At 43.1% G+C, this 18,236-nt stretch overlaps 1 protein-coding gene across 1 annotated transcript in view; it reads right to left on the bottom strand.

Moving 5' to 3' along the window:
- Positions 1–18,236, bottom strand: part of LOC138292914 (complement C3-like) — a 2,405,892-nt gene that overhangs the window by 1,967,352 nt on the left and 420,304 nt on the right. The window contains exon 9 of the mRNA XM_069231788.1: positions 13,476–13,593. Within this exon, the coding sequence (XP_069087889.1) occupies positions 13,476–13,593 (118 nt within the window). The remainder of the gene's footprint in view (positions 1–13,475; positions 13,594–18,236) is intronic.

The following is an 18,236-nucleotide window of genomic DNA, read 5'->3' as shown; positions in this document are numbered from 1 at the left end:
CCACTCTGCAGGGCACCCTCATCTACAGGCTGCCGGCACCCCACCCGCCATTCTGCGACACCATTGGCGACCTAGCCTCCACCCATGCCTTTACATCTAAGGGATAAGTCCTACAGGGGGACCTCAACTTCCACCTGGAAAACTCAAACAACAACACCTCCACCACCCTGATCGAAAATCTTGCCAACCTCGGACTCATGCAACTCGTCACCACACAAACCCACTCCGCCGGTAACACTGTGGACCCCATTTTCTTTGGCAGCAACCACTTCTCCATCAGCCACACCATTGAACTCCAATGGACCGACCACCACTAAATTCATTTCACCTTCAACAAACCCATCGATCGACACCACACTGTCCAACTTCCCCATAGAAATTGGAACACAGTCACTGAAGCCCAGTTCACCGCCAGACTCAATGCAACCCCCCCCAAGCAGGTGACAACGCCAACACCGCCGCACACAACTTCCACGCATGGATCGCCGACTGAACCAACACCCTCACCCCCCCTTAAGACGCCCCACCACTGAAGCACAGCCAAGAAAGCAAAATGGTTCAGTGGGGCACCGACAAGACCCCTGCAAGACACGAAAACTTCAAGAACTCCGTCAAAAATCACCACCAGCTCATTAGGACCACCCAGAGACCAAGAGACTCGCCCTGCAACAACACATCAATAAAAATACCCACAACAGCAAGGAACTTTTTTCAGACATCAAAGAGTTCACCAACTGCAACTCCAACTCTACCGACATCCCACCGTTGCAAGAACTCTGCAAAAATCTTGCCAACTACTTCCATCGCAAGTTCGCAGACATTTACGACAGCTTCACCGCACAGGGCCCCCCCTCGACTCTCACCATCAGCCCGTCGACCGCAGCGTCACCACCCCCCCCACCCACTGGAAAATCATCACCGACACAGAGACCCGCAACATCATGGCAACCATCCACTCAGGAGCTCCCACTGACCCCTGCCCTCACCACATATTCAACAGAGCCAGCAACATCATTGCACCCAAATTCCGGCATACCATCAACTGCTCCATCGAATCTGCCACCTTCCCAGAGAATTGGAAACACTCCGAGATCAAACCTCTACTGAAGAAACCTACCGTCGACCCGACAGACCTAAAGAACTAACGGCCAATGTCCTTGCTCCCCTTTTCAGTCGAAGTCATTGAGAAGGCAGTCAACAAACAACTCACCACTTTCCTGGAAACCAACAACATCCTGGACCCCTCTCAGTCAGGATTCAGAAGCAACCATAGCACTGAGATTGCCCTCCTTGCCGCCACAGACGACATCTGCACCCTCCTTGACTGAGGTGAAACCGTCGCCCTTATCCTCCTGGATCTGTTTGCCACCTTCGACACAGTCTCTCACGGCACACTACGCACCCGCCTCCATGTCGCCGGCATCCGAGACTCAGCACTGCGATGGCTCTCCTCGTTCCTCACTAGCAGAACACAGAGGGTCTGACTCCCTCTCTTTCTCTCGGAAGCCACCAAGATCAACTGCAGCATCCCCCCAGGATCCTCACTGGGTCCCACCCTCTTCAACCTCTACATGACCCCACTAGCCACTATCGTCAGAAGCCACGCACTCAACATCGTCTCCTATGACGACGACTCCCAACTGATAGTCTCCCTCATCAACAACCCAACCACCGCCAAAAACAATTTTCATAGAGGAATGAAAGCAGTCGCCACCTGAATGAAAGATAGTTGCCTCACACTCTCAACCTGGAACGACTCCTGGTGGCCCTCAGCACTTGGAAATGCCCCCACTCCCACGACCACATCCGCAACCTCAGTGTCATCTTCGGCCTGCTTCCACACCCTGCGCATGCTCTGAAAGATCTACAAATGGATCCCCACCAAAACCAGAAGGACAGTCACTCTGGCCTTCGTTATCAGCTGACTCGACTACGGCAATGCTCTCTACACCAGAACCACCACCAAAACCCGGAGAAGACTACAACGCATCCAAAACACCTCCACCTGGCTCATCAAGAATGCCCAACGACACAGCCACACCTCCACCCTTCTAAGAGACCCACACTGGTTGCGTATCAACAAGAGAATCTCCTTTAAGCTCCTGACCCACGCCTTCAAGGCCCTTCACTACACTGGACCAGCCTACCTCAACCACAGACTCGCCTTCTCTATTCCTGCCAGACAACTCCGCTCCGCCCACCACGCCCTCGCCAATGTACCCCGCATCTGAAAAACCACAGCTTCTCCCACATCGCTGCCAAGACCTGGAACACCCTCCCCATCTACCTCAGGCAATCACCCACCCTGTCTCAGTTCACGAAGGACCTCAAGACCTGGCTCTTCGAATGATCCTTCCTCTCACCCCCCTCCTCTTTTCCCCCAGCACCTTGAGACCCTCATGGAGGATTAGCAGCGCTATACATTTCCCCTGATTGATTGATTGATTGATAGACAATGTTATGTAGAGTAAATAAAAAATAACATTTCCCATCTTAAGTTTCTAACAGCTTTTGCTCTCTGTCACAGCAAAAACTGCTGAACAGAATCAAGTCAAATTTATGATGAAGACAGAATTTACCTAAGAAAATAATTGTTTCTAGTTTGGTGTAAATACATTCAATAGTTTTCAAATATTTACAATATAAGCTTTAGAGATTTTTTTTTGCATTTGGATATTTGGATCCATGAACATTTCATTACTATTTCAGTAACCGTTTGGTTTGTGAACTATACATGAAAGGGAAATTATGGTTCTTCACTCCTAATTCTAAATTCTCAGGAGAGGATTTTTGCTGCAATTTATCTCTACCTTCATCAGCTAGCACGACAACTAATGCAATGTATTTCTCATTGTCAGCAAGACTGCTTTCATGTAACCTAAAACAGCTACCATTGAGGATGAATAACAGACACTACCCACCATCTTTCCCACCTCAGTAAAGACATTCCCCCAGCATGCCTGGATTTCTGGGTTTTACCAAGCAAGATATATGAGGTTTGCTGGTGCGTAATTGCATTTTCTGCTAGACCATACTGCCATAGTCTATTCAGAGTATTGTAAAACCGCTGGATACATTTAGACTGAATAGTTTATGACTGCTATTTAGCGAGTTGCCTCTAACCATTGAACAACATAATTTCCACTTTACATCAGTGATAGTATACTCTAAACCTTGTTCCCAGTGTTTGTTCCTATCTTTTTTGCAGCTAGCCCAACATTCCGAGCCTACTTGTACATCCTAGAAATCATATAATTATATTCCTTCGTCTGTATTGTATGCACTTGTATCAGAAATTAATCTGCCTCACCAGGATACATGGGCAGAACATATTTAAATGCACTATGTACCTTATAATAGAGGAACACATCAACCGCAGTCAAATTGAGCTCAGTCTCTTTTACTTGACCTAGTGACATACATATTTTGCCTGAGAATAGGTCCCCACCTTTATGCATATCTATGTTTTCTAGCTGTGCACCATCATTCGCCTTCAGCAGCAATAGAATCAATGCACACCACTGCACTTTCATCCTGGCTTTGTAAAACAACTTAAATTCTTCATTTGCCAACCAGGTCCAATCATACTGAGTAAATGTTTATACACATCTTAGTGACCGGCGAAAATCGCCTTGCTTCGAGTAAAACAGAGGTTTTATTCATCGCGCTCCAGTTTTAAATGAAGCAGGTGTGCAGGACCATGCATCCAATACTGGCATTTCAAGTTTGTGCCATATATTATAATTCTAGATCTGGGGCTGCTACTTATTGCTGTTCATATGGAAACAGCATCTGTATCTTTTATGCTTATGACGAAATGACCTGCTTGGTGTTGGGAAACCTCAGGGCCCTCTGCACGCGGTGCTCCCTCAAGGTGAAACCAGCAGGTTACTTAGCAAAGAACCCCAAAATAACAAAATTTATCAGACAAAGACAGCTATAAAAATCAAAGAAGGAATGATGGCAACATCTTTTCAAGTCATTATTCATGCTTTTGAGGATTTTACAATAATTTAGCTTTGATAAAATGTACCTTTTCGATACGATATAGTATCAAGCATAAAAATGTTGGGGCAGTTGAGTGATGTAGACACTCCACTGTTTGATTCTGATAGAAAAAAGCAGGTGATTAAAACATTAGACAGAGGCATGACAAAGAGTTTGATGCCAGGATTGGAGGGACAGCCATTTGAAATCCATGAACTTTCACTGGTAGTTTCCTTTCTGTTGTTGTGAGACTAAGGGCCAGATGTACCAAAGGATTTTACCTATTCTGTGTCTATGGGAAAAAGCTTTTGTACATATGACCCTAAATTACTTTTTAACAAGAGGAGTTTATTGCAATTCAAATGAAGTAGATCATTTACCATTATTTCAAAGGCAAACAGGCAGCAGGTCAAATGTACACAATGTAGGCCAATTTCACTTTTAAAAGTGTATTTTAAACACCCCAGGAAGATCAAAAACATACATCCCGAACTGACCACCCTATTAAACATAGGCTTTATTAAGAATATGCGATGAAACAACGACTGCAAAAACAACTACTGCCTTAACAACGAGGTCGGAACACCAACCTCGTTGCTACTACTAATGATTTTACCACGAATGCCTTAACAACGATATTTCGTTGTAAAGGCATTCCTGATAAAATCATTAGCAATAGGCACCATTCACCCTACATCCCTCACCCCACCCCCCCAACCCCACCCCAAAACCTAAAACCCCCTGACCCCCCACCCACTCCCCAAAACCAAAAACGCCCCACCCCCCAAACCCACCCCAAAACCGAAAACCCCGTGACCCCCCACCCACTCCCCAAAACCAAAAACGCCCCACCCCCAACCCCACCCTAAAACCTAAAACCCCCTGACCCCCCACCCACTCCCCAAAACCAAAAACGCCCCACCCCCAACCCCACCCCAAAAGCTAAAACCCCCTGACCCCCCACCCACTCCCCAAAACCAAAAACGCCCCACCCCCAACCCCACCCTAAAACCTAAAACCACGTGACCCCCCCACCCACTCCCCAAAACCAAAAACGCCCCACCCCCCCAACCCCACCCCAAAACCTAAAACCCCCTGACCCCCCACCCTCTCCCCAAAACCTAAACCCACCACTTACCTTCGCCAAGTCCCTTCTTTGTACCTTAACCATGCATGTTCGTTGTTCAGAACATACGTAGTTAAGGCACAAAAAAACGAAGTCGTGGTTAAAAAAAGCGTTGTTGCGCTTTCGTTAACCACGACCTTCGTAAAAAAAAAGTCGTAAAAAAGGATGTTTCCCTTTTATTAAGGGTAGCTGCTGTAGCTGAAATGCTTGAAAGAATTATTAAAATTGATAGGCACAAATAGAACCAAGAAAGAACCTTTAGACAGAAGCATGATTTAACTTGAAAATATTGCCAACCTGTACACTTACTTGAATTCCCAGATAGGTAGCAGAGGAAACTACCCTCGGAATATGATCAGTTGAGGCAAAATTCAACAGCAATTGGGTTTTATCTGCATTTAGCTTATAGCCAGAGTATGACAAGTTCTGCTTCTTCTATAACACATTTCATAGCGTCTGATGGATTAGATGAATAAATAGCGACATCGTCAGTGTATGCGGTAATTTTAGGTTTGCAGCCTCTAGAGACCATAGGCCGAATCCTGTTATTTTTTAATAAGGACAACAGGTAAGGTTAAAGATAAAGCGTAAACAGAAGTGGAGAGAGTGGGCAGTCCTGCCGGGTACCTCGCAATATCTTCAGAGACAAAGAAGATATCCCAAGTAGACCAACTTTGGCCAATAAAAAATCCCACACAACCCGATCAAACGCTTTCTCTGCATATAATAAAATCATACCCATCTTCTTACCCAATTTTCCCAAAATTTCAAAGGCAGCAATTGTTGTATTAATATGGCCAGTGGTATTTCTGCCAATAATAGAGATGTGCTGCTGATCTGAAATCCTGCCAGAAGCAGGGCATGCCAGGTTGCTAAGATTTAAGCAAAAATGTTGCCATCAGCATTAATCAAAGGGATGGGGTTATATGGCCCCCTCTACTTCGCTGGTTTACCCTTCTTCAGAAATATGATAATGTTAGACATGTTCCAAGTATTCAGAACCTCACCATCTTAATCGATGTTCTGCATTACACATATCAGGAAAGGGAGTAGAATATGCTTGAAGACCTTGTAGAACTCCAGGGGAATACAATCTCCCCCGCAGCCATGCCCATCCGCAAGGCTCCCGTTGCAGCCTCAATTTCCCAAATAATGGTATCCCTCTGAAGCACTAGCCTAGAGGATTACTCCAACTTGGGGAGCCTACAGTTATGAATGTACGCCTCTTGCTCAGCTGGCCTGGCTACCTGGGAGTGACCATATATACTTCCTGATAAAAAAGAAAATAATTGCCCTAAAATATCAATCCATCGCTGCCTCTAATTCTTTGTATCACACATTTTGCCTGTTTATTGGCACTTTGGTGCACTAAGACCTGCCCCACCTGATGAAGTGTCTTTGGTTTGGCATAGATAACTGCTACCTTCTCTCTCAAATTTTGCCCCCAGAGGGACTGCTTATTAATCAGCTGTAGATGAACATCCTGCTCTTCAAAGCTGCCATTGCCTTCTGTGCTTATAACCCTAGCATGCAAAGTTTCCAGCAGTGTGACGTCCTGCCCCAACTGCCTCAGCTACCAAAACTATTTTGATTAACCCATGCAAATAAGCTCCTCCATGACACCCCGAATGTAAGCTTTCATGGTATTCCAAACCACCTGTGGGAGGGTGCCTATATATGTCCTGACACATTCCATAAAAGATATTGCAACAAATTTGCAGTACTAGGTATTGGTGAGGTGATATTGAGGAAATGTAAACAGACGCCTCATCCTTCTTGTCGCCACAAGTTTGACTGACAATAATATGGGATTTTGATAAAAAAGTAAGTCGAGGGCATATCTCCATATCCATAGCCTGGACCAAAGTCCTTTTAGCAAAGATCAAGTCTATCCTAGAGTACTGCTTGTGTGGGGATGAAAAAAATGTTTAACCCAGAACGGTTTGATACAATGTCCTCCAGGTGTCGGTCAACCCATGTAGGTGGGCAAGCTCAGTGATTGGTAGAGTCAATACTACAATTGCAATTAAAATTCCCCATTATGAGCAGCCACCGCCAGAAGTTCAAGTGCAAGTAAATGGAAAATCCCAGGATCACCCACATTTGATCCATATATCATGCAGACAACATACGTCTAACAGTACATCATAAATTATACTACTACCCATCTCCCTGGCCCAAGATGACAACATCTCCATACTTCTGGCACTCCGGTCCTTCCTCCCACATGACAGAAAGCACAGCAGACTCCATGTGGTTTCCGCTAGCTGACGGTAGCAGAGTCAGGTAGCTGGGTTAAAGACATGATAGTGGTGGTAGATGATCCTGCACGGCAGCAGAGAAGGAGAGGGAAGTGACTAACTCTCTGTGGCAAGAGCAACTCGCCATCTTCTCCCACCTACCCGGCCTTTGCTGCAATCTGTTCTCTCCAAATTAAGGCTTTTGAATACGTTTCTGCTAAGCATTATCAGCTATTGTAACATCATTAAAATGAATATCTTGCCAAAACATTTATATTTGTTTTGGGCAGTCCTATTTGGGGTACTGAATTCATTTTTTAAAATGGCTTGAGGCTGCCTTGGGAAACTTTATCTGAGGGTACAAGCGGGGTGTCGTGCTATCCGGTATCGGCAGCTACCATGCAAGCAGACAGGGCCAAATTTGCCGGATTTTAAATTTTACTATTGGGCAGCATTTGCACACGGCTAGGGAACCAGAACTTTCTATGCAGTCATATAAATTAGTATTGGGGCCAGGATTCAAGACCGTTTACTTGTTATGTCATACACGGGAGAAACTTACGCAGTCGGTGGGAATATCAGCACAGATAAAATGAGCTACCCCAAGTGTGGGTGTGTGGCCCCAAACATTTTACATATGTTTGTGACCTGTCCAGCTCTGCGGGGTTTCTGGGCTGGGGTAATCCAACTAATAGAGTTATGCTGTGGTTTTAATGTGCAACTTACCCATAAGGAAATAATGATGGGGTACATGATGGTATATGGTGTTGTTCTAGGCTGGCTGCTGCCTATTTTTATAGTTGTAGCTAGACTTTGTATTGCTAGATGCTGGGTGTCCCCAATCCCACTGCAGGTCATGGAATGGTGGATAACATGCAGCAGATTTATCAGTTGGAATTCGTGCTTGCCAAAGCCAGTAGGGAGTGGTCAGTTAAAAAGTTTGATAGAACTTGGTCTGGGTTCAGTTGGGATCTAGGAGTCAATCTGTGCATTTGATTAGGAACTGCCTATTATTAACCTTAAACCAACAATGGAGTCAATTGAACCTTATGCTGCCCTGTCTTGGGGGAGGATGGGTTGGATGTAGCACTAATATGTTTTGTTTCTTTAGGAATTAGCTTATGTATGTGCTGCTTGCTGCACCTTTTTTTTGGATACTTGGCATTGCCCTATATATATATTATAATCGATTCTGACCAATAAAAAAAGCATGAGCAGTGAAAAGGCATTATTAAGGCTACACAGAAGTAACTGAAACAATAAAATAGCATTCTTTAGCTTTATGAAATACTGTATCCATATTTTCGTTTCAATAATCACCAAAGTCCCTTTTAAGTATTAGGTCTTATACATATGTTATGATGAAGAAGGCTATATGATACAAAGTGTAGGATACAAAACCTCTACAAAGCAGTCATCTGTGCCATCTTGTCCGGTTTTCACCTAGATTTTCGGTTTCTCTGTGTTCTGCCTCTTGTGGTTCACACCCAAGCCAACTAGAGGAGTGGCTTCACATTTTTCATACCTGTCTTGCAGAGTATATCGGACTCTGCTGGTTTTGGTGTGCCTCCACCCACAGGCGAGGAAGGTACCTCATCCTTGGTAGGCTACAAGAGGCTGATGGTTAGTAATAGTGGAAGTGACATCAGTTCTGTTTGCAGATAGCAACACACATAGAAATGAAACAACAAGGAGAAATAAAGACAGTTCTCCTCATTGCGCCTGCCCTGGGGTGGCATACAGTTTTGATGCAGTCCCAGGTTTGCAGATCCTTGTCAATCTGGGAATGTGTCATAACCTATGGGTGTTGCATGAAAACATCTGCCGCAACACCCATGGAACATCTCCCTGACACATTGTAAGGCAACATAGCAACTTGCACTGCATTGCCTTACACCATATCTACAAGGCCATGAAAAGCCAGGCGTTATGTTAATACTAGATTGGTTCTGAATTAGAATGACAATAGATCAGTGCATGAGGCGAGCATTTTGCTGTAACTTGTGTTGAACTAATTAGCTACAAATAAAGGAGTAGATTTACATACCTGTGTTATATAGAAATTAATATGTGGTGAAAAGATTCTTGTGCTGCAGGCAAGTTTTCTTTACCACTCCAGAGGACTGGCATTGTGAATTTGGCCAGCTGGATATCAGCAATGGACTCAGGAGGGAAAATGAGATGTTGACTAAGGTATTTACTTTGTCAGCTGGGAAGGATTGTGGATATCACTTCTAGTTTCTCCTACACCATTAAGTTGTTCTTCTGTGATCGTTGGTCAAAGGTTGTGATGGCCATTTCAAGCATTGTACTTGATGGCTGCTTTCTGCATTTCAGTTATGTCAGAAGTCTTATAACACAGCCGGATCAAGTCACACATTTGACCTTGCATACCTAAAGTGTACATGCTGCCTTTTATTTCTGATTCTCCTCAGGATCAGGTACTTGGAAGCTCTGGTTGCAACAAAATCCTAAACAGAAGAGGATTTAATAAAGGAGCAGGGAGACATTTGAATCCGAACTACATGTGATTCTGTTTTCCTAATATACACCCTCCCTACGTTTACTGCTCTGGGTAATCAATATTTCATCACACAGTTGCTGATTTTACTGTTTACAGTATTTTCCAGTACAACTTATGGACTAAATTCCTGGAGGCAGTGTTGTTATGTTAATCTTTTGTTTTAGTGTATTACTTTGACTTATTATTTTAATAATATTGTGTTAGATATTTTGCACATATTAAGACACATGGGTGGTATGACTGCACCCAACATGACTCAACCTCAAGCATTTTTACTGGACTTGGGAGAGGCACTATCAGCATGGAAACGTTAGAAAAAGTTGTTTCACTCTTACTTAATTGCTAGAGATGGGGAGACATTTTCAGCTGAGTGCAAACAAGGCATATTTCTTTACAATTTGGGCATAGAAGTGAGAAATATTTACAGAAGATTGGAAGTGATTCCAGTTGATCATGATGATGGAGAAGCTGGTGGTGTTTATAAAATGTCCCTGAGTGGGGAGAAATATGATGTGGGGGCAATAGGGATGCCTGAATGCAAGGTGATTATTGGGGGCAAGGATGTGATTGTGTTGGTTGATTTAGGTTTACATAATACTCTAATTGGTGACAAGAACTGGTGCACAATAACTGGAATAGACATAATAAAATTGTGTGAACCTGATATAAACCCTTTTGGGAACTGAGGGGTTTCTGTGGATTTGGGGGAATTCATTCCTATGAAGATTGTTTTCAAGGATCGTAAAATGGTAGGAATGTTTATGTTGGTAAGAGAGGGGACAATTTTTTAGGTTGGCGACATCAATATGATTCTGGCACCATTCTGAATCTGAATACACCACATCAAACAATGATGATTGCTGATGTCAGTAAACATTGTGATGTGATTCAACATTTCCTAGATGTCTTTACAGGTAAATCAAATTTGTTTTGTGGTTTTGAGCATAGGCTTATTCCTAAAAAGAATGTGAAACCAGTGGTTCGCAACATATGTAAAGTACCACACTTGATGATAGCACCTTTGATACAAGAGCTGGAGAGACCTAAATTGTTGGGAAGTACTAGAGAGATTCGATCTTCTGAATGGCGTTCCCTGTAGTTTTGCACTCAGAGATGAAGGCAGACATATCTGCCTCTGTATGGATTTTCGGGACTTGAACAAGAATATCTGGGTATTTCTAGGTAGATAGACAACCATTCCCTAAGATTGCAGAACAGTTATCTTTGCTTGGTGCAGCTCAGATTTTCAGTGTGTTGGATTTTCTCCTCCGCTTACCACCATGACCTTCTAAGTGAAGGGTCAAGACATCTGACATTTGTTACCCCTCTGGGAGTGTTCCATTTTATTTGCCTGCCTTTCAGGTGATTTCCAGCCACTGGTCGTTTTTGGCGTATGATGAGGAACGAGAACCAGAATATTAATTTGGAGATTTGGTGTGGGTAAAACAATGGCGAATGGGAAAATCACAATGTAGGTTTCACCTGTCGCCATTGAAAGTAACAGGAGTACGTGGATCAGTTGTTACAGCACAAGATGATATTAGAAGAGTAGCAAGAAACAAAACATTTTTTAAGAAGTATCAAACAGCTGAACAAAGAAATAGAGGAAGAAATGCAATCCCTGAACTGATCAAGAGAAATCTGGTGGATCATTTAGCAAGTCTACTGGAACAGCAAAGAAACCACAACCACTAAATGAGCATTGTTAAGTTGATCGTAATGTGATTGCCATTTATTTACTTTGTTTTTGTTTTCTTTTTTCTTTTCTTCTTACAGTTCTTAAAGAAAAGGGAGGTGTAATGATGAGGTGTTAGAATTTTAGAATGTAGAATGCTAGACTAAGATATTAACATTGAAAAAGCTAGTGGCAGTTCAGTTGCCACTGGGAATCTGTTAGGAAGGAGAAGAGTGTTCTACAAGAGAATATATATTTCCTGTTGTTGAACTTGCATGTGTCTGCTATTGGAGATATTACAGCAAGGTTGAGAGAACAGTATTGGTGGCTAGGCATGGTCAGGTAGGTGGAGAATGTGGTTGTAGATTGTTAACTTGTGCTTAGGCAGATAATATTAAAACTATAAGGCAAGCATGGTTTTCACCCGCACAGGTACCTGATGTACAGTGGCATAAATTGGGAATGGACCATGTGGGACCTTTTATTTTGTCGAGGCCATATGAAAGGTATGATTTCATTTTAGTGGACTACACTACAAGGTGGGTTACATTGAAGTGTCTCAGGGTGATCACTTCCAGGACTGTGATTGGAGTTTTCATAGAGGAAGTTTCCAGGGAAATGATTCATAAATTCATTGTGACAGACAAAAGTCTTCAATTCAGCTCACAAGAAAAACATGGGTTTTTAGATGGGTTAGGCACAATTCATCAGCGCATCACAATTTAGCATCCTAAAGTCAATGGCCTGGTGGAGGTTCTGCACAATACGGCAAAGAGTTGTGTTCAAAGAGCATTGCATTGTAGATTGTCTCCTACTGATATGCTGAGGGAAACTTTGTGGGCACATAGAACCACTTCTCACACAGTGACAGGAATTTCACCTTTTGATCATTTGAGAGACCAGAAGGTGGGGACGAAACTGACGCCTAGTGGGTTATTTTGGGCTAATGGTAACAGGGTAAAAAAATGTGTGAGTAAGAATTTCAAGGTCTACCAGGAGGTAGTCAGAAATGTTTCGATGCCTTGCATGGAGCTATAGATGTGAAATGGAATGTGGGAGAGATGGTGGACATGAAGAAATCCAGATTTGTGAAAAAAGTTAATGGATGCTTTTAAAATTGGTGAGGTGAAGAAGAATGTGGAGGTGCCGGAGTCAGGTGTGGTGTGGGGCATGTCATGTCTGGTGAGAGCGGGAAAAGTGCAAAAACTCATTGTTGTAAATATCACGGTGCAAAATACCAAACACAACGTTAATGATGATTCAATGGAGTTGTGAATGATCAAGAGGAAAAGTGAAGAAGAACAGAGATTTGGTTTTAGGAGACAATGGAAGAAACAGGACGGTTGAAAGATTTTGCCTCATATTTTCCTTTGTGATATAAAATTGTGCTGCAGAATGTTGACGTTGTTTTATTTTTCTTATTACATTGTAGTGGTTCAACATTTACAAGTGTTTTGTGCTATTCCATTTTTTCTTGTTTAGTTATTTGTTAATAAGGTTGGTTGGAATGGAGGTGTGTTATGTTCTCATCTGATTGGTTGAGGGTGGTGCAATGTGTTAATAGTAGATTGGTTCTGAATTGGAATGCTAATAGATAGGTGAATGAGCAGAGCATTGACTACCCAGTTCTGTGTGCTGTAACTGGGGTTGAACTACTTATCTACATATGAAGAAGAAAATGTACTTATTACCTGTAATTCCAATCTGGAATGTGTAGCACAGAACAAAATAGAATGCTTTTAAGTTATAATTGTGACAAGAGATATTTCCAACCAATTGGAGAGAATCCATTGAACTCAGTGAGTCTTAGGCTGCCTGTGACATAAACAGAGCGGATTAATCTGATGTGCTACATGTGTGGTGCGACAAACATTCACTCACCTAGGCACTGCATGGAGCAGACTTCACTATCGTAATGCTCACCTGATGAAAAAACGTTCGCGTTCACAGAGATTGATGCTCCCACAAGGTTTGTATTGCTTTCAAACAAATCAATCACTTGTTCCATTGTCAATGTTGCAGATCCCTTCCCATCATCAATCTGAAATCAGACGTCGAGAGAGAGAGCAGTCAGAAAGCTTTACATATCACAATTAAACATAAACACCACCTTGCTTTTTTTAAGAGACACCTGATAGGTGCACCAGTACTTTAAAAAACTTTGGCACTTGAATCATTTCTTACTACGATAAGCGGAATATTTAACAAATTCAGTGGGCATCACAGGCATGAACACTGGCTGAGTGGCCTCCTCTGTCCCTATACTTGCTGCTGATTATCCATTACGGATGGTCATGATGATGATATTTCCAGCAGTGCTCAATTTGTAAAAAACAAAACAAAAAATACATGCCAGTGCAGCCAATGACAGTACAGGCACAACAAATAAGCATCCTACAAGTGATTCAAATTCAGACTATTCCAGACCAACCAAAGCTGTAATAATGGTGTGAGTGGAAAGTATTATTTATTTGAATGTATAGCGACCTGTTAAACACTGTTGTGCTGATCCTAAAATTTGGCAGACAGTGCCACCATGTGGTGGACTGTCACTAGAGCCAGCATTGATAATTAAGGGCCTCATTATGACCATGGCTGAGGTGCCACGGTCCAACTGCCGACACCGCCAAGCTGCCGCCAGCCTGCAGCCTGGCAGTCCTGGTGGTTGTAATCCTTCCAGGGTAGCGCTGGGGATTATGAGTCCCCATCCGCTAGCCTGTCTATGGAGGTTCCCACTGCCATGGACAGGCTGGCGGGATGGAGGACTCTGGGGGGGCCTTGGGGCCCCTGCAAAGCCCATGCACTTACCATGGGCAGTGCAGGGGCCCCCATGCACAGTCCCATTCCACATTCCACTGCCCGAATTACAGGCTGTTTCCTCCCACCGGCCCAGTGTGGGGAACTCAAAATAGGGCCGGCAGGGTTCTGGCTGCACAGGTGGCCTGATGGTGGTAAGAGTTTGGCGGGTGGCTTCTGCCACCCGCCAAATTCATAATGTGGCCCTAAGTGGTGGTGCCTAGCACCGGAAGTACTGGTTTTCAATAATTATCTGAATTTACAGCTATGTCTGTGGGTGGGCCATCTTGGGCACCTGCTGGGAAGGGGTGGATGTGGCATACACTTACCACCATGTGCCTGTATTACTAGTGTCTGATCTCCCTCCTCCAATCTAAATTCAGCTGAATGGTGCCTGGTTATTTTCCCTGGTTTATTCCATCAAGCAGGAGCTGTAAACTGTCACGTCTTATCTGAATAACTATATTTTTAAATGCAGACCAGCACTGAAACTCACGCAGGATAAAATGAGTGAAGATAGAGTTGTTTTTCACATGCACTGCATATATTTACTTTTATCATTATTTGTGTAGCAACCTTACTTGTATATTGCTCAATAGCTAATGAGATTTTTGCAAAGCACACATCCTGAACTTACCACCTTATAGATGGCCTTCCGTGCTAAATCTGTGAAAGAATGAGTGTGAGTGCCCAGAATCCTGCTCAGGATCCTGTTGCTTTGCAATTACATGCCCCACACAAATGCCAAGGCCTTAACCCCACCATCTGATGCCTCTTTAATCCACTACCAGACACCTTGTGCCCTTTTATCTCACTCTTGCAGGATCCTGTTTTTTCCTATTATGACAGTTATTCTGTTTTCTCTTCTTCCTCCTTTCACTTATTATGTTTTCCCTCTCTTGCTCTTTGTTAATATCTGATGGGGAAAAATGTCCCCAAAACGAGTGTCTGTGGGCCCCACCTACTCCAGTTAGGTACTGGTGGTCTCACTTTTGACAGTTAATCAAAATACAACACAGTCATTTTAAATGCTTTGCATCACAGCACACAATTTAGATAAGTGGGAAAGCTAAGATTTGAACCCAGGCTTCCAGGTTACACACTGCAGTTCAGACACTGGATGAATATCTCCTTCTTTCAAATACACAAAAGGCGATGGGAGGAATGCCTGCAATTTGTCTCACCACTGGCTATTGCTCAGGTAGCATTCCAAATCAACCTTATTTTGCCAAGCATGCCACCTCAGATAGGACCCAGCCATATGCAAATTTATCTTGGTCTTGCTCTAACAGAAGGAGTCCATCCCCAACTGCCAGGCAAGTTGATCACTGAACTCAAACACAAGCAACCCAGGACTGGTTTTGCTCTTATTTTTATTTGAGTTCATTAGCCAAGTATATCTTGGCTCCAGTGACACAATCTACATGGGATGGGACCAAAGTCTGGTTACTTTATTTAGCTCTGGCAGCCACCATAAACTCTTGGTGCAGAATTACAAATGTCCAATATGAAGTTTTTACATATGTCCAAAAAAAATTAAACTTTTCTTCCCCATTCCAGTGGGACAGGTAAGATGCAACCTATTCTCTGCACTGTCCTTTTGTTTTGGTCCCACTATTGCTATGTCCTTCCTTGCTTCCCTGTGGCATTAGTGTTCCCTGCAGATGTTTCTCTTCACTTTCGGGTACCATCCCATCTGAAAATGCATCAATTTGATTCTCCCTGCACTCTCTAGTCCACGCTCCTAAAGGATTTCTCTTTGCCCAGTGAGACAAAGTACTCTCTATAGTGATCCCGCAGCATTGCAGCATTGCAGCATGCTCTCAAATATTTATCTTTAAAGCTATATGAGACTGGCCAAGCTCAAGTTTACTTCCACCCCACACTTCCCTCTAGGCACCGGTCCACAGAATCCTCTGCCTCCAGCTGTCACCCCAATTCCCCAGGTCTTCATGCTAAGCCAGAAGTCAACAAGCTCCATGCCATGGTGATTGCTAGTTGGGCATTGTGAAGGAAGGAATTTACATAATGACAGTATTTTTTTCTAATATTTTTTCCATTTACATCCAACTCATCCCTCCTTTCCAAATTGATTGAGGCAGTTTTGCAGCTTATAATCATTTTCAAGTTGGATGCAAAATCACATGGTATGTGAAACAATTATACAAGATTTTGTGATTAAGTGAAACATCATGTCTGGTACAAATGTACAGAGAGTATTGCCTGCTTAATTCCTGTGTAGTGAATCAGTGACTCGCTACTGTGTATTGTTTCATTTTTGCACACGGTATCACTGGAACCAAGGTGCACTTAACTGATGAGCTCTAAGTAGGGTGAAACTGGTCTTGATTAGCAGGCTGTAGGTTTGCCTTTTGAATATGCCCTTGAACATGGCACTGAGACTGTATCTGCATCTGAGACAGAGGGCCAAGTGGAAGATTCTGATAGTGAATTGGGTGTCTGAAAGGAATCATCTGATGATGAATCCACTATTAGCACTGATGAAATGCACCTGCTAGAGGAGGCCATTGATATGCATTAGGGCAGCAAGAGCAAGCAGGATTGCAACTAGTGACTGGAAGTGCTGAACAGTCAGTTGCCCCTAAAATGGTGAAGCCTGTTTTGCCTACCTTCAGTGGTGTTGCAGGGTGTGGAGTAAATACAGAGAACTTTTTGTCCATCAGTTTCTTCCAATTATTTATTGATATTTTGTTTTTGCCCGATATTGTTGAACAGACTAATTTGTATGCAGAGCAGTTTTTGACGGACAACAGAGCCACACTTAAGACCCATTCTAGAGCTAACCGGTGGACTACCAAAAATCTCCCTGACATTAGGCAGTTCTGAGTTTTAACTTTGTTTCTGGAACTGCTAAGAAAACCATCACTAAATTTACATTGGTCTAGTAGTCTCTTGATAGCAACTGACATACATCCAGCAACCTTGAGTCAAAGTCAGAGTTTGATTCTACAGCAGATGCTGCATTTGTGGATAATGCAACAGCAATGCCACAAGATCACCCTGATTATGTCCATCTATTAAAGATTCAGTTTGTCCTGGACCTTTTAGTAGATGGTTTCTCAGAGATTGACGTTCTAGATAAAAAAAATATTTGTGGCTGAGCCTTTTTGGTTTTCAGACAATACATTACCAGGAAGAGAACACATTATGGTATTAAGCTGTATGCGCTGTAAACTCATTTAATTTCAAGATATACCCTGGTAGGGAGTCTTCAATTGGCTCCCGTTGTTACCCTTCCACTCTTGAAGTCAATGAACAAATGTTGTTGGAATTTCCAAGAGAGTTTTTAATAAAGTGGGCACTATGGCATATAGCTCCATCCACAGTTAAGGTTACCCTAAAGAGCTTGTGTGCAAAAATAACTTCAAAGGGGACAGAGCAATGCCTTGCATAGTAATAAACCTCTTGCTTTGAAATTTTCAGACAGAAGAGATGTTGACAATGCTCACAACTATGCATGGAGAAAACAATTCACTTTTGAATGGGGTCAGGTAGCAGAATTGTGCAAACCTGTGTGCATTTTAGACTACAGCAAACTCATGGGGTGTAGATAGCTTAGATCAATGGGTGGAGCCTTGCAATGCTGCTCGAAAGTCTTACATCTGGTACAAGAAGTGGGTTGTTCATTTGTTTCACTTGGCATCCTTCAACACCTGTGTTGTTTTCAAAGATTGTTCTCCAGATTCCAAGATGAGTTTTGTACAGTTTCAGCAGACCACAATAGGCTTCCTTTTTATAGTCAAGCTGGCAGGTGTTCTAGAATAGGAGTGGTGGAGGATGTATCTAGATTGAGAGATCATCACTTGAAGCCATTCCTCCAACACCCAAAAAAGTCTTTCCTTATTAGAGATTTGGGCTCTGTGTCTG

The sequence above is a fragment of the Pleurodeles waltl genome, chromosome 4_2, assembly GCF_031143425.1.
Source record: "Pleurodeles waltl isolate 20211129_DDA chromosome 4_2, aPleWal1.hap1.20221129, whole genome shotgun sequence".
NCBI classification, from domain to species: Eukaryota; Metazoa; Chordata; class Amphibia; order Caudata; family Salamandridae; genus Pleurodeles; species Pleurodeles waltl.
Note: the sequence above shows the minus strand (reverse complement) of the source record. Positions and strands in the feature narration are given on the sequence as shown.